At 41.0% G+C, this 25076-nt stretch overlaps 1 protein-coding gene across 2 annotated transcripts in view; it reads left to right on the top strand.

Moving 5' to 3' along the window:
• PLCH1 (phospholipase C eta 1) overlaps nt 1–25076 on the top strand; it is an 897070-nt gene that overhangs the window by 849407 nt on the left and 22587 nt on the right. For both annotated transcript variants that reach the window (XM_086944121.1, XM_086944120.1), the window contains 3 exons: nt 588–767; nt 908–1015; nt 6600–6724. In XM_086944121.1, coding sequence (XP_086800247.1) covers nt 588–767; nt 908–1015; nt 6600–6724 — 413 coding nt within the window. The remainder of the gene's footprint in view (nt 1–587; nt 768–907; nt 1016–6599; nt 6725–25076) is intronic.

The raw sequence follows: 25076 nt of genomic DNA, 5'->3' as shown, positions 1-25076 counted from the left end.
AAATTCACATTTTGTATTCACTAAATACTAATTTATACTTGTAGATTAATTTCAACACTCATAATATTACACTAGTATAGTGAAATAGTATGTCGACCCAATCTTCTCTGGGTAGGAAGTGGGTGTTCCAGGACTGAGGTGAACAGCCACAATTTGTGAGTTTGTTGGTATTCATAAATATTTTTGGGTCAATTCATTTCCTGAAAAATTTTGGAGCATTGCTTCTCTCAAGTGCAAGAGTAAAACCTTTCCAGGGTAAGAATGGACAGGCACCCCCGAAAACTGTCGGAGAGGTTTCACTCCAGAGGAAACTAGTTCCCCATGAAGCACATTGAAAACAAATGGTAGCAATTGCTGGCTTGTGGATACTTGACATGAGCAGCAACATGTGTGTCTTTGTAGAATTTAATTGCCGGTGAAGGCTTGACCCTTAGTAATATTTTAGGTTTTACTTTTTATAAAAGTTGAATGCAATAGGGATACAATCTTGACTAGACCAAACCAAAGAAACAGTTACAAACTATATTAAACCCATTCTTGAAGGTTAGCACATTCTCAAATATTTGAATCTTGATACTTTCTTGCAGGAACCACGGGTAATGTTTTATCGTTCAGTGAGACAAGAGCCCACCAGGTGGTTCAGCACAAATCTGAACAATTCATGCTGTACAATCAGAAGCAACTCGCCCGAATATATCCATCGGCCTACAGGATAGACTCCAGCAACTTCAACCCAGTGCCATATTGGAATGCAGGTGTCCAGTTAGGTGTGTACGTATGTCTACTATAGAGAACACCGCTTCCTTTTTGATTTTAAGGAAGTATTGAGTTCTTGCGCTTGTAGTTTCATTAGAATGTGTGTTTCACAAAGTTTTCACCACTAAACTTTTTTTTTAATTCTATGCAGTGGCTTTAAATTATCAAACAGAAGGTCGCATGATGCAGTTAAATCGAGCAAAATTTAAGATGAATGGAAACTGTGGGTATGTCCTGAAGCCACAGCAGATGTGCAAAGGTACTATGACTTTGAGTATTGTTTTATCATGAAGATTTGTGAATGAACTGTTACTATTTATAATCTTCGAGGATATCAGTATTTTGGATGATCAATAATTTTGTTCAGTTTGAAAAATGCGATCAATCAATCACTGGAAGTGCATACCACAAGAGCAGCAGAGGTTCATAGTTATCAATGTTGGCCAATGTTGGAGAGTTATCCTCTGGTTTACACAACAAAGGTGCAACTATGGAGGACATCTAAACGATAGTTGAACAGCATTTTGAGTCTGAAGTAATGTCAAAAAGAATCTATTGAGATAAGAACCCATTTTCGAGGGTTGTTCCAAATTATCTTTTTTGCCTTATTTCACACCCCCTCAAATTGCGTTTGTGCAGTGGTCTATCGCAGTGAAAGTTCTTTCATGGCAGCTGAAAAGTGGCCTGGTGTGGAATATTTCTTTTTGGAGTTTACTTATACTTTATAGTCAAAATAATTAACTGACTTGCAATCTTGCAGATGCTATCACCGATGATGCTTCTGTGGAGAGGAGTATATAAATAACTTATTAGATTTTACTTATGTCATATATATTATTTCCCAGGCTTACAGAATTTTCACCCTTTTCATTTAGATGATTACTTTATAGTGTGATTCATTTTTTTAAAATCCATTTATTAACAATTGATTCCTGTGTTAGTCCTAGGGGCCGATTCCGACCTGGGTCGGAAAGCACTCCGACCGAGCCAGATCCGGGGTGTTTTCCGACCGATTTGGACTCCTGCAGTCTGACCGAGCGAGTACGATGTGGCCGTATGCTGTCAGACTCAGTTCGGTCAGACTCCCATGGAAGTCAATGGAAGCCGGTCGTACAATGCATACATGGGCTCCCATTGTCTGAATGGGTATGTCGCAGACAAGTGCGCCCCCGACAGTGGGTATGCGACGTGCCATCTGCACCATACATGCCTGTGTTGGGGAGACCCATTGGTCTCCCCATGTGTCTGATTCGTAAGGCTGCGGGTGACAGGGGGTCTGCGCGGACCCCGAAGTCCAACTCCGGAAGCTATTGCGAGCCGGACGCTCCGACTCGATCCGGCTGTCCGAATCGAGCATCGTACTAGCTCGGTCATGAAACGTCTCCATTGCATGCCACGGTTTGCTTGTGACCGAGACTTATGGAGCGGATTGGACCCGGAAACGATTCGGACGGAGATTTAGCGATTGTTCACATCCTACTTCGACATCCGAACCCGTGTACTACTCGGGCGGAAATTCAGCCTCCGAATCGGATCCGCTAATGCCGAACCCAATTTGGTGCCTCTCCGACCAAGATCGGAATTGGCCCCTTAGTTGGAATTGTATTTTCCATATGGATTACCAGTGTCTGGATATTATCTTTTTGGAACTGTTGATCCCGTAATGTAGCTGCATTCATGGGAAGGGCCTACACCCCTTTAACATTTTAGAATTTTTGATAGCTACACAGTGCAGCAGCTGCTGGCTTGAAATCCATAAACCTCCATCATAAAACAGAAGCACACAATATGGACAACCCATTTGATGGTCAAGCAAGGTTTTATGGATTGAAACAGACAAAGTGATACATCCACGGTCATTTTGAACCAATGACCATATCTTTCCATTTGTGACTCAGTAAACAGAAATTGTAGTACCCAAGTCTCATCTGCACTATTGCAATCACTAACACTGAAACTCTCCCAATTACGTTTACCATCAGTGAATCTAGCAGTAGCTTTGCTGATATTTATCTAAAAAAGGCGAGGTTCTGCATTTCCAAAGCCCAATTTGACTTATGCTAGAATCTCCTTTGTCCCAATGATTCAAATATCTCCTCCATGCTCATGATTGAGAAGAAACATAATTCCACAGTTCCATTCATGAATCCCAATGTATCTCAAGTTAGTTGTTTGGCACCTTTTTCAGATCAGATCTGAGTCTAATGTTTTAGAATTTGATTGACTCCGAAATTCCTCATCACATGCCTTACCTGAATAGAGAACCACAGAAGTAAATTGTAATTATGCACACCTATGTGGTTGACTGGCTGTTTGGAGTCATATCTCAGCAAGACATTGCTCTCATTTCTTGAGTATTCAGTTAACAGCTGAACATATTGCATTGAGTCGAGAACAAACCAGGACGTTTGAGGGGGCAGCATTGATACAACCAAGACAAAAGGTAATCCCTTCCAATCAATAATGCTAAGCACTCTTCAAGATAAAAATGTTAATGACAGATCATCAATGCAAGGAGTTACTGGGGTCTAATGCCACCCCTTAACTGCATTCATAACCCTTAGGTTGCATATGAATGCGCCTGGTGCATGTTAAAGGTCAACAACTTTATTCGGTCAATCAACCATAAAAGCACAATAAAATCATTAAAAAACTGATTAAAAACATCATTACGTTACATCCATCGTGCAATCAAACAACTAGGAAAAGAGCTATTCTCTCCTATTAAAATGATACATGAATAAAAAAAATCCTACCCATTTTGAGAGAAAATCTATTTTAAAATTGAACTTTAAAACTCTGACATTATTCAGATCACACAGCATATTTCTTCACAGTTTTAGTGCTTGTGTTATAAAATTTAAAACTGAGCAAGAAATCAGCAGAGAATCTAGATGCCGGAGAACAAGCAAGTCCTCCTGTGATAATTAGAGTATTTTCCAGTGAGGAGGCGGGGGAGAAACTGTGAACTAAAAGATGCATATGAAGTGTAAAAGAGTATCAAGTGCTTAGTTAACCGGTGCGTCCTTTCATCACATGGGCAACACAGTAACAGTGGGAGCCAGGTATCGGAAATAGGAAAAGCCACTAAAAAATGATTCCCTTGCAGCCATGTGAGATAAAAATCTAAGCTCCAAATCATTTACCCATGTCAGATAAAGCTCCATGTCTTTAGTGGTGGAAAGTGGCACATATGGTTGAACCATTAATGAGTCCAATACTTTCACAAGTCTGGCTTCCTCTTTGTATGCGCAACATTTTTCCTTTACCAGTTTCTTAGAAAGGAGGGGTATCTTGGCCGGATCATCAAAATAGTAAATCCCAAGTTTCGCAAGGTGTTTTTAATGTGCTTCAACCAGGGAGTGGCTAACATATTGCTCTGTGTGAGACAATCTTTAACTATATTTCTAGTGAGGCCCAATTCTTCGGTTGTCCAGATTTTAATCCACAATTGGATGTGGGCTAGCCCTACTTTATCTTTCAAAAAACCTACCCTAAATTCATTAAAACCTGGGGTGGTTTTTGGGGTCCCTAATAACTTATTTAAGATTTTAATTTCTGCCCCCTGTATAGCCTTGGGTGTTATATGCCCCCAAACTGCCACTCCGTATGTGCCCACGCTAAGAGCTTTACTGGTGTACAGTACAATCCTTTCGCTGCTGGCTTATTTCCGAAGTTCTGAGCGAATATGAAGATTGATTTGCAGGAGGCCTCCAAGCCCTGTCCTCTCTGGACAGTCAATTGTTCCCAGTGCATTGTCTCATTAAACATGAGGCATACACAATTAAATTCTTCTGTCTTTAAAATGTCAGTTCCCCCAAATAAAAAATTTCTTATATCAGGTATTCTTAGGGCCACAAGTAATGACATTAGGTTTCTAGTGGTTCATCTTGAGCCTCAGCTTTTGCATAAAAAGGTTAAACCAATTAAAAGTGATTGTAGCCCGTTTGCGGAACGTACAATTAAAACCGCATCGTTAGCATACAATAATACTGGGACAAGGCAGGAACCTATTCTAGGGATATCACAGGTGCAAGATGTTAAAAAGGATGCTAAAGCATTTATATAGGGTAAAAATAAAAGCAGGGCTCAAATACAGACTTGTGTTATGTCTCAAATAACTTGGATGCAGGATGTATAGTCACCTTATTGGGTATAGCAAACCCTCATGGGTGTCTTGATCAAGGATCTTTATGGTGCATAAAAGTTCAGGGTCAACCCCAGCCCTGCTCATAATATCCCACAAAATGCTTCTGTCCACTAAGTTAATGGTACAGGAGAGGTCCACAAAAGCCATATGAATGGCTCCTCTCATGGTCATGACATATTTACCTGAGATCAGGGCTAGAAGCACGGGCGAAGCCCATATTGGACTGTGGGAAAGAACGATTTCTCTGCCTCCCAGTCCTCTAATTTAGCTAGGACTACCCTGCCAAATAGTTTTGCTGAATGGTCTAAAATAAAATAGGCATATCATTTAAAGGAGAGTTTCTGTGTACTTTCTTAATAATGGGGAGTATTATAGATTCCCTCCAAGTCTCCATGGGTCTCTTTAACTACCTCTCTAAAATGTGTTTGTTAGCGGGGGCCAAGAAATCAAGATTCTGTTTCAAGAGCTTGGCTGGGACCCCATCTGGTGCCGCCGCTTCACCTGTTGCAGAGCTTAGGATCGCTTTATGCACTTCGGCTATTGTGATGGTCTCTGTACCTGATGCAATAAAACCCAGACAACCAATGGATCTAGTAGTGGGCAAAGGCTATGTATAGATCTGTAGATTTGTCCTTCCTGCTTGCTCCACTGGAAGTACCATTGAACATGAATGCTTTGCTGTTAGAAATGGGTGCTTATCTGAAGAACCCCCTAAGGAAAGGGTATTGGTTTCAAGCAAGATGATACCAAGGCATCAATGTTCATGTGAACAGAGAACCTGGCTAGCCTTTTAGTCATTTCTCCGGTATGTCGGAGTAAAACCACAACTTACTTATTTCCAGTGACTGAGAGAAAGACTCAACCGCAACTTATCATGTAAGGAAATAAAACAGAAAAGATCACTCACACTCTGAAAAGAAGCACAGAGATTATGGAAACTGCCCCTCATAAACAATAATATGATTGTTTGTCATGACCTACCATGTATGATGAATGGCTTGACAGGTGCTGTAGTCAGGACCTTCTGTGAAGCATTTTTCCAATGGAGTTCTGTATAGCTTCTTACAGTGTACGTTATTTTTCATGTAATCATGGCATTAAAGACCAGTTGCAACATTTTAATTTGTGTTTGATTACTCAAGGTAGTATCTAGAACTGCTGCACACATCATTCTGAATTCTTGTCAAGTTCATGGTTCACCAACAAATAATAACGAGGGCCAGTTTTGGGTGAGGAGCCTGAATGAATGAGTGGTCAAGATTATAGCTGTTGGAATCTCCAGCCCATGGACTTTTCACCACATTCAATACTGACAGATTTGCTGAAGTTAGTGGACTAACATCTTCAGCTGGCTTACATAAATGTGCATAGTTTATCAATTTCAAGACACCAGAGAAAGCCATCATAGACTAAAATCATGTTTACCCTGAGATGTTTGGTAAAAGTTCTTAGGCATTAGTTTATTCCTCCTACTCCGATTTCCATCTGAATTCTAGCATTCAAGACGTGAGTTAACTTGTCAAGGACAGTGGCGTTTTTAGGAATGGCTCAGAAATAAGGTGTGTAGATTTAAATTTTAACGGTTTAGTGCTGATTGTTAAAGCAGTAGATATGATATTATTTTATGTGCCATTCCTGCATGCCTAGGTTTTTTTGGCTCTATAATCATTTTCTCACATTTCTTAATCCTAAGGGACATTTCACCCCTTTTCCGGTGATCCGCTTCCAGCATCTCCTAAGAAGCAGCTGATTCTGAAAGTAATAAGTGGCCAGCAACTGCCTAAACCCCCAGATTCAATGCTAGGAGACAGAGGAGAGGTAAAGCATTTTTTAAAGTGATAATCATTTTCTACAATAATATGTCCTCAGTGCTACTTTCACAATCTTTCACATATCCAGAAGCTGACGGCTTCACTTAAAGGTGCATGGAACAGTTGATTCATGGTTCTTATTTTTGCAGCGCATGTGATGGCTGGTGTTCTTAACCGGTCTTTATTTTGCTGGGCTGTGGACTCTCTGTTGGGATTGTTTTTAATTGACCTCATTGGGAAGCTTGTGTAAATGAAAGAACCAAGAACAATATATCCTTGTGGTCTTAACTTTTTGATCTCTATGGACTCCCACTTAATCATTACTGAAATCCCGGTACTACCACTGAATCATTACTGTAATCCGTGGATCCCCACTGAGTCATTATTGGTTTCCGGGGACCCTGGGCTAAGTAATTTTGATAATTTGAACCACAAAACAATAAAAAAAAATTGAATGGAGCATTAATCAAACAAATACACAAATCAAGAAATATTTTATTTAAATCACAAACACATATAAAAAAATAATTGTAATTTTAATCAGAAGGTTGGAGCTTTCCTAAATTCAATTGAGACTCCACCTCATCCATATTATATTTTGTTGGATAGACTTAGACTGCTCCCACCAATCAATCTGAAGATACCACCTTTATTTTTAGCCTCCAATTTCAAAGTCCAAAACACATTTACAGAACTATTTAATGTTTTAATTTTTGCATTTTGCTTCTTCAGCTATATGCACTTTTTAAAATAACATTTTAATATTTCATTTTCTAAGCAGCTGCAGATTACAAGGGGCTCCCGGGCCACAGGTTAAGGACCACTGATATAGCTTATTGACCTACAGCACCTAGAGTTAATTACTCCTTGAGGTGCCAGTAAAAGTTTCAAAGTAACATATATCATAAACGGATCTTTTGGATAACACAAAAGACACATTTCATATTATTTTGGGCTATGAACAAACCCTTGTGCTTAGTTACCTTTCAAGAGCTACAAAATGTGTACGCTGATAAATAAAAATGTACTTGTAAAATATGTGCATCATATGCTAAATTGATATTAAACCCTACAAGAAATCTCCATAGATGTACGTTCTGCACAATAAATGGAAAAGAATCATTGGGGAAAGAGCATAAAACAAAAAATTTGAAACCTAGAAGCATCCTTACAATCTAGATGTATTAAAATCCGTCTGTGGTGGTCCCATAACAAAGCTAAGGGTAAGGAAGGCACAGCACTTTATATCTTCATTTCATTGGCGTCCACTGACCTAACACGTACAACAATTTTAACTGTGGATAAACGCTGTAATGGAGAGCAATAAATCTGCAAAACATTGAGGTTGGGTGTACCATGTAGTGGGCTCGCTATTTTTATGTTTTTAGTGGGGCAGGTCTGTGAAATGCACTTCCTGTCTGTAAATTAATATTTCCATGCTAATTCCTTACTTAAACTATCGCCACAGTGGGGGTGTTCAACAAAAACACACATTTCAGACTTGATTATAACATTCTTGTAAGCTATTTTGTCTTTACAAAACTGAACACTGTTTCTTGAAGGGAAAAGGAGTGTGTGCTTCCCAGCATGCCTGGCTCGACTATGAGATGACTGGACAGTTCTGGGGTGCAAGGGCCGGCACCAAATCCAGAGCTTTAGCTAGGCTTGGTTCAGCCTTCCTTGGCCTGTCCACCTCTTGTATTACATGGACTCCTGAAGAGAGGTACCATTCTCTACATATCTTTAATGAAGAGAGTTGTGAGACAACCCTAGCAACAGCTGTGCTGGGATCTGAGAAACCCGGTCATTTATAGTTTTCCAGCTCAAACTAAAGTATAGCATTTCCAGATTGTGACTGGGTTGCTCTTTTTCTACTTTCATGAATTGTGCTGTTAGTTATGTTCCTAAAAATGATGTCCGTTTCTTGCTTCATTCAGGACTGGTTTGTCCATGGCAAACTTATAATTGCTTCTGTGAGCTGAGGTAATATTACTATACCTTCTTTTATGGTACTTTGTTTGTTCACACAAAAAGCTCTGTAACATTTTTGTTGTCTCATTTCATCCCAAACCATAGTAACCTCCTTAAAATTGTGATTCCATTTGAGTTAGTTGTTTAAAATGTCATTATTATGATAGACTTTCCATCATTCAGGATTTTGAGCAACAATAACAAACCGATCTTTAATCTCTATAAAGAAATTGTCTTTTCAAACTCTTCTTTAAAATCACAATCTTCCAGCGTTGGTTTATTCATGTCCACTGACAGTGTAACTGCCATTTCTTCTTCTGAGCACTCCTCTCCAGCCCTGGGCCCATACCAGACCACAATCTCCAAGTTGCAGTTAATTGTGGCTTTGGCATAGCTACAATAATGAACAAGTCTATAAATGCATTTAACATATAAGCGTGAGCATTTTCTCCTCACCCAGCTCATCAAAAAGCTTTCCCTCGGTGGTGAAATTACACCAAGCCTTCCCAGCAACAATAATTTTGGGTTCAGGTTCATGAGGCGACAGAATAATCTCTACTTTTTCAGAAGTTCCCACCCAGATGAGCTTTACTGGTGCCAACTATACATACAAAGGTACTGGAGCTGTTTGAGCCTTTTCCCAAGGTGGCCCCTTAAACATCCCTGAAGTATTGGAAAGACTGGTGGGGTGTGAGAGGCTTTAGTCGTGGTACTTGAATTTCAACCTATAGGCCATTCCTTGCAGATTGAGGTCCTTCTTTCTTTGTGCCTCACAATGACAGTAGAGTTCCTCATAAGTCTTCAAATTCCCTTTCCATTAACCTCTGTCTGTAATCTTTGATTTCATTTAGTAGCCTGCAAGTATAACTCTCAGAGTGAGATTAACTTGTTCCTGATGGGATATTAGAACATTGGAATGTTGAGCACTCCATTGAAAACAATGCAGTGCTACGGGCTTCTAATGCAATGTAGAATCCCAGAGCATCAACATTCCAATGTTTAGCAAAGGCCTCATGGAGCCTAGGGGGAGTTCAACCACCTTGGGCTCCAGGAGGGCTTTATCTTGCCAATTAGAACAGGGTCAGAATGTTCTAATAGCCTTAGAGCCCTCCGTAGCGGACTTTACCAGCCATTAAAGGCCCACTCCCTTGTTAACACCTTCGCTGCGGCGGCTATTCCGCTGCAGCGCTAACAGTCGCGGGGGACGCGCGGCTCACCTGCGCGGGTGACAGAACCATTCCATCACGGCTCGCGGGTGAGCTGTGCTTGTGACAGAACGGTTCCGTCGCGGCCCCGCCCGCTTAATGAAACGCGCCGCGAGGCGCGAAATCAGCGCCGCACAGGCGCGGCAAGCGGGCCGTGACGGAACTGTTCCGTCATGAGCACAGCCCACCCGAGGGGCGTGACGGAACGGTTCCGTCAATAGCGTCGAAGGTGTTAAGGGCCCTTGCCTTTGGTTCAGGCCTTTAACGCCGGGCTCTAAAACTATATTACCTACCTCTGCACAAATCTTCCACTGTTCACTGTACTGAGGTTTTGATCCAACCAAAATAAAGTAACAAGAGTCCTATTTAATCTGAGATTTCTTCACAACACAAAACTCTCACTGGCTAACTGCTAAGGCCAGGGGAAAACCCAAGTCACTTTACATCATACATATGAGTGCTCACTGCAAAGTTCCACCCACCCTCTGACAGATATTAATAAACACAATGTTTGGAAAAAGTCACACACCACACTTTGGTTCCTGTCTAGATTCAGCAGATAATGCTTTCAGAGATGTGCAGTACTTGCTTCAACCCTTTGTATTTTACTGCAGCTGTTTCTGAGAGGAGTGGAGCTTTCAAAACACTGAAACCCACTTTCATGCTGTCCTGCTTACACTCCTTATTCTCCACTCTCCCTCACTCCAGGGTGCATTTTGTACGAAACAGAGCCCAAACTCGTTCTTAAGATTATGTTATAGGCTACCCACTGAGGAGCCCACCATTGCAACTGATGCTGCCAAACACCACCACTACATTGGGCTCCATGAACACAGAACTCCTCATCACCCCCCATACTTAACCACCCACAACAGGGAGGATAGACTTGTAATTCCAGCAAGGCAAAGTTTGCCTTTGTTAAATCCTGCCTCTGACACTTCCAGATATGACCGAAGAAGACTGCAGATGATCTCCTTGGGATAACACAGTGCCTGCCAACCACACAAGCAGTGTTGGTAGTAGATTTCAGTGGCATGTTGATGGCAGATGACAAGTTGTTGATCAAGAGTATCATGTAATACATTATTTTGGGAGAGGGCAGCAGGATTCAGTGTAGAACGTGCTAAAACTGTTTTGCTCCATTTGGCAGAGCATTCATTTCAAATGACTTTGTTACTTTAAAGTTGACAACCTTATTATACATTCTCTTAGTTCCTAATGGGAATTGTATGCCCAGGCGGGGTCTGCTCACTGCACAACTGGATTCAAGCTAGCCTGGCTAATGAGGGGTGCTCCCCAAATCCGGGCCCAGAATGCTTGGTCTGGGGAGGACGTGGCTTTGCAGTTCAGCTGGACTGTTCCCATGAAGAGCAGGGTCAAGACTGATTTGCATAAGGGTGGGTCCAAACTAGGGTGGCGTGGTGAGCAAAAGAACAATGGATTAAACCTAGATCTTTGTGAATGTTTGCATTGTTCAGCATTCCGTCCATCATTTGTTCCTTTTGATTTTGTAGCCCTAAGTAGGAAGGGTATGCTGGACGTGGGCGCCCTGCTTACTGCACCACTAGATTCAAGCTAGCTTGGATGAAATGGGGGGATGCCCCTAAACTGGTGCCAGGATGCTTATTTACTGTCTAGGGAGTACATGGTTTGGCAGATTGCGCTGGACTGTTCCCACGAGGAGCAGGGTCAAGGCTGATTTGCATATGGCAGGGTCCAAACCGGGGTAGTGTGGTGAGAATGATGGATTAAACCCAGATCTTCGTGATTGCGGGTGAACATTTACATTGTTAAGCATTCCGTCCAACACTTGTTCCTTTTGCTGTTGGCACCCACACAAGCAGCGTTGGTAATAGATTTCAGCGTTGATGGCATGCTGATGGCAGATGACAAGTGTAGGTGGCATGTTGCTGAAGAGAATCATGTAATACATTATTTTTGAAGGGGGCAGAATGATTCCGTGTAGGAATTGCTAAAAACATTTAGCAGCGTATTAATTTCAAACCATTTAATTGCTTTGAAGTTTACAACCTTATTATACATTCACTTTATTTTTTGCATTTACATTTTCTTAGAGGCTACTCGCCTTCTGGAATGTATTAAGAGGGTATGGCTCTCAAAAGTGCAGCTGGTGCAGTGGCACTGGAACCCAGAGGCACAAAGTGACCGACTTCACCATGAATATTGCTCCATTTAGCACCCAAACCGCACACAGGGGCAATTTTCCTTGCTTACTCTAAGGCTCACGGCACCATTTGATACTCCTCGGGTATCTGAGAATGTAGATATTTTATAGTACATTTTCAGCTTTACAATTAATTATGTCAATACTTTACAGCAAGTTATTTAGTATTACAATTTGTCTCTTGTGTGCAGATTAGTAGGATTTCTGTTTTACAATTTGCCTACTGTAAATGTTCCACCAGCATGTATGCATTTCTTTTTCTTCTTCCGCCTGAGTGAACAGTGGAGAAGAGGCAGACCCGCATTGTTTCTGACGTCAGTGGATACTGCCCTAAGTGCGGCACTCTTGCAAAGCTGCCTCCACCGACCCACAGCCCCACTCCAGCCTCCGGACCCCTCTCTACTGACCTTATTCTAGACAGAGCAGGAAAGGTTGCACTACCCGTTCTCTATTAAAGACCGATAATACTGCATTGGATCACTGCCCCAGCCGGGTCTTGACTAAAAATACAGCACAATCAGCACTGGCATTGCCCACATGTAAACACCGACACAAATTAAATAGTGCTTCTCCTGCCATTAGTACCTCTCCGATTAATATTCAGTGTACCCTCCGCAACAGCTGTATACCCAAATGACCACATTTTAAATGCTCATTAAATAAATCTGAGTACATAATATTTAGTATTCAGTTAACGTAAACCAGGAATTCTAAGTACATAATATTTAATATTCACTTAAAGTAAACCAGCAGTTAACTTAGAGAAAATCGTATTCAGAGAGTTGGACACTCAGGATTCAGTTGTTTGTCCTAAGTTTAAAAAAGCGCATTTTCACACAACTCTATCGCTAATTAGGCCTTGTGAGTTCTTCATGCATTTTAGGTAGAAGCCTTTTGGGGTTTTGTACCGCACTTCTATTTTCTTTACTTTTCATTTTAAGAAATTATTATATTGGTTTAAGAACATACAAGATAATGATAACAAGTCATATATATCAGTCAAATAAAGTAATAAAGATGATATAGAATGACTATGAATATTAAATCATTTAGGAGTAAGAGGGGGGAGGGGAGAAAGGAAGTTAGAAAAGAAAGCTAGAAAAACAAGATAGAAGTAGGAAGAGAGGAGAAGGGAAAGGGAGAAAGAAAGAGAAGAAGAGAAGAGTGTATAATAATTAGACGGAGGAAAGAGAAGATAAATAGTTAGGGGAAGCCAGAGAAGATCAGATTTAATTTTCAAGGGTACAGAAGAAGAAGAGGAGGCAATAGCAATTCGATGTTCATCACATATGAAATTCCACCAAGTATGAACAGACAGTTTGGAGTTATCTTTCCAACAAGACAGAATAACTTTGAGAGCAAGAGCAGTAAACAAGTCAAGTAATTTTTTCTTTACTTTTCGAAATCACTGTTGATTTTGGCTCAAATATGTATATACTATGATACACGTATTGCTAGGGTGTTCTTTTTTTAAGGCTTTTGAATTTTGTTTACATTGGTATGCTGATGGCCTGTGGGTGTTTGAAGGTATCTTCCATTTCTCTTCTTTTGCTGGCAAATGAGGAATACTCAGTCTCAACTAAATATATTGACCCTAAAGTTTATTTTTCCCAAGTGATTTAAAAATCTGTATTGTTGTAGGTTGCATCACGTTTTATATCTAGTGATTTTCCCTCGGTGATATTTCTGACACTGTTTTCTTCTGTTCTCAATCTACCTGTGTGCATGATATTTAGAATTTGGTCTGTTGTTACTTTAGAAACTTGCCTCGCCAAATGTGTATAATGTGTTTCAGATTCACCTGTTTGATAAGAGTACTGCTCTATTATCTCTTGAATGCATACATCTTATTCATGGATGGTAGTAGTGTCTTGTCAACATTTGCGAATTTGGAAATAGTGGTTTGCCTGATGTTCAGTCAAGAATTGATTGGATCAATTTTATTCTAGCGGCACCAGTGAAAGGTGTCATAGCTTTAATTCAAATAGTTCCCTGAAGTATTTTGGTGTCTGACATCCTGAGAATGCAGAGATTACCCTCTGGCACGTTTCAGTGCTTTGTGGCTTTGTAGCCGAATTTTCCATAGCATACATTCCGGGATGGAGATGTACAGTACAGCCTAGTACATTGTTAATTTATTTTTCATGTCTCTTCAATCCTTACTTTTCATGAGTTCCCTTCCTAAATTTTGCTTCACATATGTTCTAATGTGGAAAAGAGTCTGCAAATCAAATTAATTTAACGTATTTTATTGTCATGCTCTTCCTCCAACAACTCGTCAGTTTTGCTTTTGATGTTTATCATTTTACTGTCCTTAGAGGACAATGCAAAGTTAGACTAATTATTTGATCCATTGAGGTGCGTTTTCTGTTTTAGGGGGCATCAGCTCAATTTAGTGATTTTTACTTCTCCATTTAAACCATTCCCCGAAAAGTTAATTTTAGGGGCTATTTAGACTTAGTTTATTAAGATTTTAGCCTCAACTCTTCAGCATTCTCTTTTTTCTTCTTTAACCGTTTCATTATTTCTATGGAAGGTAGCTGGGTATGTATTGTTCACTTTACGGGTAGGCTTACAAGACAGGGAGGGTTTTGCAGGGGCCGTACGAGGTTTACCCATTATTAAATAACATTCGTTTTTAATTAAAGCACCATAAGTTAGGAAATGCTCTGAAGTTTAAAAACGAGTATTAAAGCTTGATAAAACATAGACAGGGCGAGGAGGTTAACACAAAACACCTTACTAATTCCAGAGCCTGGGGTGCTCAAACTAGCTTACTTAGGGCTCCGGTCTTTGACAGGCAATGATGGTCCTGCCTTTGGTTCAAGCCAAGCTCTTGTCACACCCCCACTCTATACACACTAGGAGTGTTTTTAATGGCGAAAAGCCCCACTCATGCATGGAATCAGGGACATGGGGCCCATCTCTGTTTTAATTGACATTTTTGATAGAAATTAATCAATATGATTTAATAATCAGCAAGTAAAAAATATACATTAGATAAAGGGTTATATTGATATTAAAAAATCGACTGTATTAGGTTCACAATAAATGGCTCTATGCCTACTGGAGTCCACCACCTGTGCCAAATCTATTCTGTATCCTCTTCTAGCGGCTCCCCACATCTGTGACAGGGAAACACTCACCGAAAGGGGATGAGACACCCTTCGGTCATTCTACATCAACTTGAGGGGACCTGAGAGTCCCCAGAAACAAGTGCCTGCCTTGGTTTTCTGCCTTTTTAGGAATACCCCTGCCTCCTCACAAGATGATGCAACACAGCAAAAGCAGGGCTGGACACAATTTTCTTCGACTACTAGGGCTTTCTTTGGATTGTGTTCCAAGCCTATTTTGATGCGAGTTAATAAAATAATTATGGTTTATATGCATACATTGCAGACGTTGCTAATATTTGGAAGAAATCAGCAAAGTAAAATATAATAAAATTCTTGGAGTGGCTGCAACCCCACAATGACATAGTCATTAAAAAGCAGTGTGTCGGTATGAAAGGTACATTTCCTTGGTGCACGCACTCCAGCAGGGCATGCAACAAATGACCAGCTTACAAGTCTTTCACCTAACAGGCTTTGACCAAAACAGACGTGCACGAAGCATTAAAAGTAATCAAAAATAAAAATTTTACTTTCTAAAGGCCGCGGGCATATGTTTGCAAATAAAGTATGTGAAACATGACCAATTGAAGAAATACATGACAAGAAACAGAAAATGAAAGAGATTGTCCTGCTCTGGAATTTATAGAGCTACTTTTTGGGTAGATGTGTGCATTTGGACAAGTAAAATGCCATCGTTCATAGTGAAAAGAGCTGGAGGCTGAAATAGACTTACCCAGAAGCCCCATGGGGTAAGTTGTGGTGGGTGGGAGAAGAGGAAACTGCCAGTGACACTTGAACAGGCCAATGGGTCAAGAGGCTGACTAGTATCTGCTGTTTTGTGTCTGGCCAGTAAAACACAGAATAAGCGGCGTCTCACTGTGGGACCACTTTGTGTATGTTTAGCAAAGGTCAGAGCAAACCCTGAAAATGGAGGCTCACTGGACAACTTTCACTAATAAGCCCATATCAAACACAGTGAGAATCATGGATATGGAGGATTGCTGTACAGGTCCAAGGCATGTGGCCTCCCAACTAAAGACCACTTTCAGTGGGACATGAAAGATAAATGACATCACTAACTCTGAATTGAAGATAAATGCATATTTACTGACCCATCAGTGTGCATGGCCTACAACAACACTAAGACATCAAAGGCTCAACAGTCTTTGTTGTGAAAGATCACTCAATTTTTATTACGCTTAATTTAGTTCTTGTCTTCTCTTCCAAATTTAGCACTGATGGTCTTTTATTTGCCTGCTTAAGTGGTTGAAGGGAATAAACACTTCAAGATTATACTTACAATTTAGTCACGTTTAAAAGACCACAGACTCAGAATTCTAGTTCATGGATTTTATTATAAGGCCAAAAATAATTGGGTGTAAACACATCTGAGAATCAGCGAATATAGGTACATAAAAATCAATACAGAGCCGAAGCTACGCATATAATTAATTCGGAACAGAAGGATAAATGTGACAAACTCTAGAATTAAAATACAACACAGAATTGAGGCTGAGTCTAACTCAATTCATTAGGAAGGACAGCATGAATTAACTTTACCTACACTACTCTCTCTGAGGGTCTTGGCTGAGTACCCTTTCTTTCCCAAAGATGGCAGCACGTGTAGACTTCCTAAGAAGTACCCACGTCAAAAAGGGTCAAGATAGCTTTAGGCTATGGAGCTCGCTGTTAAGATGCTCCTTCTCCTCCGAAAATGTAGAAGTCTGATCCTCTGTCCCTGTGCATAATAATAAAAGACAAAACTCAGCCCAGTGGCCTTGAGGTTCAGATAGGCCAGGCACAGAAACTATCCTCCCTTCCTGCTTCAGACTTTTCAAAGACATTCCGGTTATCTCCTTAAACTAAAAATAACAAGGTCGAATTCCTGTACCTGCAGTGGGATGAGAGCATACTGTCCTGGCACACACAAGAGATTGTTTTAATTATTTCTTTAGTAACCAAGGATTTCGAAACTGTCAACAACTTGCAGCCCGGGCCTACAGTGCAGGCAACTTAAACAACACACGGTTACAATTATATGAATATAATGTCATCCTGCACACTATACATACAGGAATGATAATGTCTCTAATACATATAAATCCTAATTAAAGGTGCACATTTAATTTCTATGTTTAAGATGTAGAATAAATACATTTGATAAACATAATACACTGCAAACGCTAAAAACACATGTAGATACGCTTGATTATGAATATAATGCACCAATACAATGTAGAGTGCTGTAAGCGCTCTATCAGTATCCAGTCATGAACCCCGGGAAAAGAGGGCCAGCAAAGTGTGAAATAATATATCTACCGAATTTAGTTCATTTTAATCACCTTGTTTATATTTGACACACAGCTTGAAACGTTGTAAAGTGTTCTAGAGCAGTTCAGGTTCATTTTTCTCCTAGGACAGCTTGTAACTGTTTAATTTCTATTTCAGCCATTTCATTGAACAGGGCAGCAATTCCGCGTTTTAGTTAAATAATTCAGCAAGTAGCAGCAAATTCCCCAGGAATGTTATCAAAGCAGCTAATTATAATGGGGCAGACTTTTCCATTAGCATGCGTTAAAGAAAACATGTTGAAAACTACAATTCTGTAACAATGGAAAGAAGGTATGGAAATGTAAAAAAAAACAGTGTGAGAAAAGCAAACGCCATACACTATTCAAATACAAAAAACCAAATGGCATGGAAACGCACAGTCCTAAAGGTATTTTATATCCATATATGCTGATGAAATATCAGGCATTTTTAAATATCAAGCATTGACAAAGACCATAGTTCTGGCTTTTGTTTTTTTAAATAAAAGTACTTCACTGATTGACAATTTTGTATGTGCCTTTGTGTAGATTGGTGAGTGGGTGAATAAATAAATGAGCGATATGGCGTGCGATTGAGTGAATACACAGAGCAGCTGAGTATACAGATACATTAATTTAAGAATACATAGGTTAATGAATGCCTGAATCAGCAGGGAGCGAATGGATTCACAAACAAATAACAATAAGAGGAAATCAAACACCACGGAAAAAAATTGGCCTAAGGAAGGCTCGAAATGCGGAGGTAAAAAAGGCCAAACTAAAACTAGAAACCATAACTTGGTGACGCCTATAAATCCACCTACACCTGGAATACCCTGCTGGATCACCAACATGGTGGCTGACCTTAAAACGGATCTTGAACACTCCATCACTGTGCTGATAAAACCTCTTATAGCCAAGATCGATAGACTAACATCAGTCGTAAACAACAAGGGTGTTGGCCCTAAAGGCCAATCAGCACAAGAGGGTGCCTTAACAACAACAAAACAGGATGGGGCCTTACCCAAAAGACCAACCAAAGACAAGGTCAACCCAATAACGGATATGGCAGCAAATAACCCCCCCAGAGCTACACAAAAAAGCATAAAAGAATCACAAAAGGTCATTACCACACCGAACACAGGCAAGACCAACAAACAAACAATTTCCGAAACAAATAAACCATCCCATGGATCTGCTCAAACACCACCCGGAAATAATGCTCAAACTTCCAAAGTGAGCTCCAAGACCAACCCGACTCCATCTGCAACTACTAAAGAAAATAAAACCGCAACCCGTTTCAGGACAATCAATCTCCCGCCTGAAGCTTTACCCTTCGTAGTTGTATTAACAGGAGTCCCACCTTTAAGAGAGGGCAAAAGGGAAACACAAGTAGAGTTAAAAAACAAATGTGCCCAGTGGTTACAAATACATAGACCACTACCCCCCAACATTCACGGGGAGATTCTCTCAGTAAGAAGGGGGGAGTGGATCGGTAAAGGTACAAAGACTATAGCAGGGGATATAATTACGGTGAACGGAGACATTGCAGCAGTTAACTTTATTTGCAATGCCCCCCTAGTTATACCCACTCACAAATTCATCCTGTACACTTATCCTACTTATACCCATTTGCACCTCATAGACCCACGCAGAGCAATAGACCCCCGATGATTAGAATGCCCCAAATGGATCCCCAATACAGACCAACCCAGTGGCAAAGGCCATATTATGTGACCCCAAATTACGATCCCTTCCTAACGCAGCACGCACACTGGAACAGGTTTAGCGTACTTGAAGAGGTCGATTGACATGTACGGGAAAAGCAATCTTCTAAACATGTAAGGCTGAGGGAGGTAGGACTGCTGACAATAGGAACGAGAATGGGGGCGGTGAACAGACCAGAACCCGCTCCCAGCAAGAGAAGCGGCAATAAGTCCCCTAAAATAAGCAGGGGAAGAGGCGACCTGATAAAAATCCCAGAACATAGGTCAACCACCGAACAGAATAGATTAGCTATCCACTGCAGCCCACAACCCAGTCTTGATATACCACCTAAAGATGAAAACCAGGCAGTGTTCCTATCAAGAGATCTAACAGGAATTCCCAAGGAGGACACTTATGAAAACCTACAAATTGTTTCCTGGAACATAGCAGGATTAGCGGCCAAATTTGAATCCCAAGAATGGCTTATTTATATAAACACATTTCAAATTATATGCCTGCAAGAAACATGGGTCACTGAACTAAATGACTATAGCCTAGAGGGTTACAAAAGTTTCTTTGTCCCGGCCAAAAAGGTATCCCCTGGGAGAGCCAGCGGGGGACTTGTAATATACGTTAATCTACATATCCAGGGCACCTGGTCAAACCTTAACTGGGTCTCACACAACCTACAAGTAGTAAAGTTTCTCTCCACAAGACTAAACTTTTTTCTAGTCAATTGGTATAATGCTGTTGGCACGATGGAAAAGGGAACAGCCGTAAATGAACTGGACTCTTGCCTAGAAAATTTGAACTCCTTAAACAAGACACCAAACCCCCCAAGTTTAATACTTTTGGGGGATTTTAATTGCCACCTTTGTGATAAATTAAAACCCTTTAATAAAGACTGGTCAAGATGCACCATAATGAAAGGCCCACATTTCACTCATGCAAAAGAGGGATGGGACCTGGAGAGACTAACGAAAAGGCACAATCTGATCCAAACTTTAGATCTTGCGGTGTTGGGCGAAAAAGGAGAATTAACCCCAACATACAAAGGAAGAGGTTGCCACTCTTACATTGACTATATCCTAGTCTCGCCCATACTAAAAAGAAACATTAGTAAAATTATAATAGATGCAAGCATCTTCAGTGATCATAACCCGGTCATACTCACAACAAAAGGTTTTGATTTTAAACTGGGTCCAAAGAGAACTGACATTATAGAAAAGGCAGTGGAGCAAGGAAGGAGAATTAAATGGGCCAGGATCGATGGGGACAGATTCTATAAAAGACTGATAACAGAGGGCTTAGAAGCAATAAACATATGCCTTGATCCCAGCATGGAAGGAGTTCTGGTGGTCAGGGCATTTGAAGAAATTGCGACCTACGTAAATAATCTCTTGAAGACTTCTAGAACTAGCAAAGTGCCCTCAACTCCATGCTGGTTCGACTCTCTCTGCACCAAGGCGCATAAAAAACTGAAACTTAGCCTCCATGCCAAACCAAGGGACAAGTTCATAGTTGCACAGAATAGAGCCGAATACAAAAAAGCTCTGAAAATACGCAAACAAAGTTTACAAAATCAAGCCTGGGAGGACCTAAGTGACGCTGCAGAAAGGAAAGACACTTCAAGCTTCTGGAAAGTTATTAACTCCCCATGTTTTCAGGACCAAGGAGCACCAAAAATAACGAACATCATCTTGCCAGAACAATGGCAGCACCATTTTCAGAGTCTTTACAACCATTCAAGTCATTCAATCCAGGGGGACGAACCAAGGAGGTTATAGCCGGCTAAATTGGACTTTTCCCTGAAAGAAGTTGAAATGGGAATAGCAGGGCTCAGTAAAAATAAAGCACCCGGCCCGGATGGAATTCCACCCGACCTATTCCTAAGTAAACCCGAGCTATGGGCCCTGTTGCTCACTAGGGTTTTGAATGAGGCAGTGGTGGCAGGACTGCCTCGTTCTTGGTCAACAGCAACCATAGTTCCTATTTACAAAAAAGGGAATCGTGACGACCCTCAATGCTATCGACCCATTTCACTCATCGACGTGACTACAAAAGTATTAGGGCGAGTCATCTTACACCGTTTACAAGATTGGGCAGAGGAGCACCAGGTCCTCTCGGATATCCAATACGGTTTCAGGGAGGGCAGATCCACCACCGACCAATGTTTGAACTTATATCTTCTGACAGCAAAATATACCATCGCTGGCAAGGGGTCGATTTATATGGGGTTTATGGACCTTTCAGTGGCTTTTGACCGCGTAAACAGAAGAAAGCTCTGGTCCCTGCTAACAGAACTAGGAGTGGATCAACCCCTTGTGGATACCCTGCAAACTCTACACTGGAATAAATCGGCAAGCGTGAGGTACAACCAAGAGGGAAAAAAGACCGACCCCTTTGCTTGTACCAGTGGAGTGAGGCAGGGATGTATCCTCGCGCCTTTTCTTTTCTCCATATATATCAACTCTTTGGAAAAAGATCTCCTGAAACTAAAGGTGGGCTCACCCCAAATTGGTCATCGCGCAGTGCCTGTACTACTATACGCCGATGACCCGGTACTGCTTGCCAGAACCCCTCTAGGATTACAAAAGCTGATTGACGGCTTTGTCGAGTTCATGGACAAGCTGGACCTAGCGACAAACTTGGAAAAATCCTACATCATGTCATCAGGGCAATTGAATAAAGGGAACTTTACCTACCATATTGGGTCACATAAGATTGATCAGGTCAAGACTTTCTCATATCTGGGGGTACTGTTCGATAACCATCTTAATTTCAAACCTCTGGCGGAGAAGCACGCAACGAAATTGGCAGCGTCAGTAGGAGCCATCATGGGGTACGGACAAAGACTGGGAAGATGGTCCCCAGAGCAAATACTGAACCTGTATAGGTCAATTTGCTGTGCGAAGGTAACCTATGGGGCAGAAGTATGGGGCTTCATAGACAACAAAGCACAGAAAATACAGACAGAAGAAAATACATTTTTGAGAAGAGTCTTGAAAGTGCCCCAGAGTGTCCCGGCTTACATCATCCATGAGGAAGTGGGAGAACCTTTCATAGAAGACCGGATTAAAGTTAAACCTCTCCTGGCATGGGTCAAATTATGGACCAACCCCGAGGCGGCCTTAACAAGACAAATTATATTGGATTGCCTCAAACGAGACAAAGGTCACAATATACCCTGGTTGAAGTACGTTAAGAACTCACTAGCAGAGATTGACTGTATAAACTTTTTCACATCCCCAGACTCTCTAACTGCCGAGAGCAAAACTTTGGTAAAAAAACTTTTTCCAGAACGGCTTCAGATAATAAGGGCTGAGAAAGAAAGTCACAAATCCACCGTCCTATCTTATAGTAAACTCACAGCGAAGCAAGGAATGGAACCATACCTGAGGGTCATGTATAATGCTCAGGACCGCTATTTCATGACCCGATTTAGACTCAACATGCTCCACCACCTATTTGCGGTTCCGGCTGGGTTCACTCACACAGTGGAAGAGAAGGGTACTTGCGGCTGCGACTACAGGTCTCCGCAGGCTACCCTTCACTTTGTTTTATTGTGTCCATTCTATACAGTACCAAGACGTAAGTTTCTGGTGGGGATTTTGAAAGACTCAAAGTTTAAACAAGCGAAATTGGCCCTGAAGTTCCTACAGGAAGCTGAAGACGCTTATACTCTATTCTGCACTATAAACTTTATCCGGATGGCACTACGGCTAAGGAACACCAGAGAATTAGGACTTAAACATTACCTGACCCCTGGAATAATGAACTTCTTGCCCCATTAGCCCAATGAATTATGGTTTTAGATAATTTTATCTTTTATAATCTTTTTAATGGAAATTCACTTTTTTTTCTTAAATATTTGTGTGTATATTGTATATGTGCTTTTATGGTGTCTTTTTAAGAACCGAATAAAGATTACAAATTTAATTGAATTGAATGCCTGAATGGATGAACAGGGGAGTGTGCAGAGATGGAAGGTAGTGTGATGAATGAATAAGTGCAAGGGCAAATTAATGCGTGGGATGATAAGTGAGTGTGTAGATGGCCATGGCTAGGGTGCGGAAGGTTGTTATGGCGGTTATGGTGTTGTGGTGGCAGGAGGTTACTGTGCCCTTGTGCCACTCCTGCTCATTCATCTATTGATCCCCCATGTGCCATTCAACCTTCAGTCTTCCGTTCATCCATCCGTCCAAGCATTCACTAATCATTAGCAGACATGTGGCAGAGGTCGTAAAATCTGGGCTAGAGATATGTTGAATGCGTGCATGAAAACTGCAATGCGGTAAAGAGGGGCGGGTCTGTGTAACAGGTTAGGCACACTGAGAAAGAGGAAACATGCTTATCTTAAGAGTTAAACTGGATGCTCAAAATTAACTGTCCTGTATTTATAAATTACAGGATGTAGGAGATCAACCTATGTGCTACTGACCACATTCTGATGGGGAAAATGTTGTTGGGATTTCCAAAGCCTGACTCTTGGATTATCTGCAGTTGTTGGGAGCTCCAGAAGCAACACCATGGGCAGCAGAAACCCATACTACGAAAATTCACTAAACTAGCTCTCCCCCTTTAACAGAGCATGACTTGTATAGAGGCTAAGTCATTGAAGCACATGCTGTCATGCAACTTTCACAAAAGGTCCTAGAAAATCATTATTTAAGCACCAGACTAGAGTAGGTAAAGTGGGCAGATTAGGAGTGTAAATGAATGAATGAATACATTTATTGTTTCAACTAATCAAAATGTTACAAAAGGCTGGGCGTGGTGTGTCCATCCACATACCTTCTTCGATCATTGATAAAAACAACATTGTATAATTTAATTTGACTAATATCGAACTATTACCCAAAGTGTAAAATTAAGAGGCCATAAAATGTGATATATATTCCCTAGTTTGAAACTGTGATCAGCCTTTAGTCAATGGCTCGATCTTCACTTATAAGTACCTTAAGCTGGTGTACAGATTTCGCTAGTCTGGCCAATTCCATCGGAATCTCCAAATTAAAAAGAAATATCATTGCATCTGGACAGGTATGAGTGCCATATTTAACAAGCAAAGGGTTTAATAAAGTGCTGCATGCGTCGTTGAAACAGGGGAGATGTACCTTTGGTGATCCAAAGACTCCTCGTACAGATTAGGGGTACTTTTCTCAAATGGGTAGTCTTGAGTGGAAGCAATACACAGTATCTGGAAACGATCGGTCAGTCTCCACGGCGATCAAAGACAACTATATGCTAAATATTTCAACCACTTGAACTGACAAAATGTAGACTAGAGTCTGGAATGAGATCCAGGTAATACATTTCCATACCCATTGAACAAGCTAAGATGCATGTTTCCTAGAGACCCATTTGTTGTCTTTCCAAGCCAATTAAAATAATCAGGATCCAATCATCTGAGTACAACCTGCTGTAAGAGAAGGCTAACTAACCAGCTATGATTTAAAACCACCCTAGACATCACTAGGTAGAACATATGGTTGCAAAGATTTCAAGGGAGCATGGGCAAGGAGCTCCTTAATAAAACGACATAAGCAAAACATAATGCAGAAATACTAGGCTGAAGAGGAAAGGTCTTTTGAGTGGAAATCTGGTTCTTTAGGGGCTAACAGGAGCCCACCCTCTGTATTATTAGCACTTGTCAAACTTTGAAAACAGGGACACAGACCTGATCCCTAGACTACAGTCTCTAGGCTCAACTTTTCAAAGTAGGTACTGGTGTTGTCTGTATGCCCTCCTGCAGTAAGAAGTGAATTGGCCAATAGAGGAACAAAATAAAAGCTCAGGTGTGGCTAGAAGTCACATCTTTATTTAAAGACAGGAAGTGGGCCTCAGTTTCTTCTTCTTGAGCACTCAG

Source organism: Lissotriton vulgaris, chromosome 11 (genome assembly GCF_964263255.1).
Source record: "Lissotriton vulgaris chromosome 11, aLisVul1.2, whole genome shotgun sequence".
In the NCBI taxonomy this organism is placed as follows: domain Eukaryota; kingdom Metazoa; phylum Chordata; class Amphibia; order Caudata; family Salamandridae; genus Lissotriton; species Lissotriton vulgaris.
This window is presented reverse-complemented; position numbering and strand designations above follow the sequence as displayed.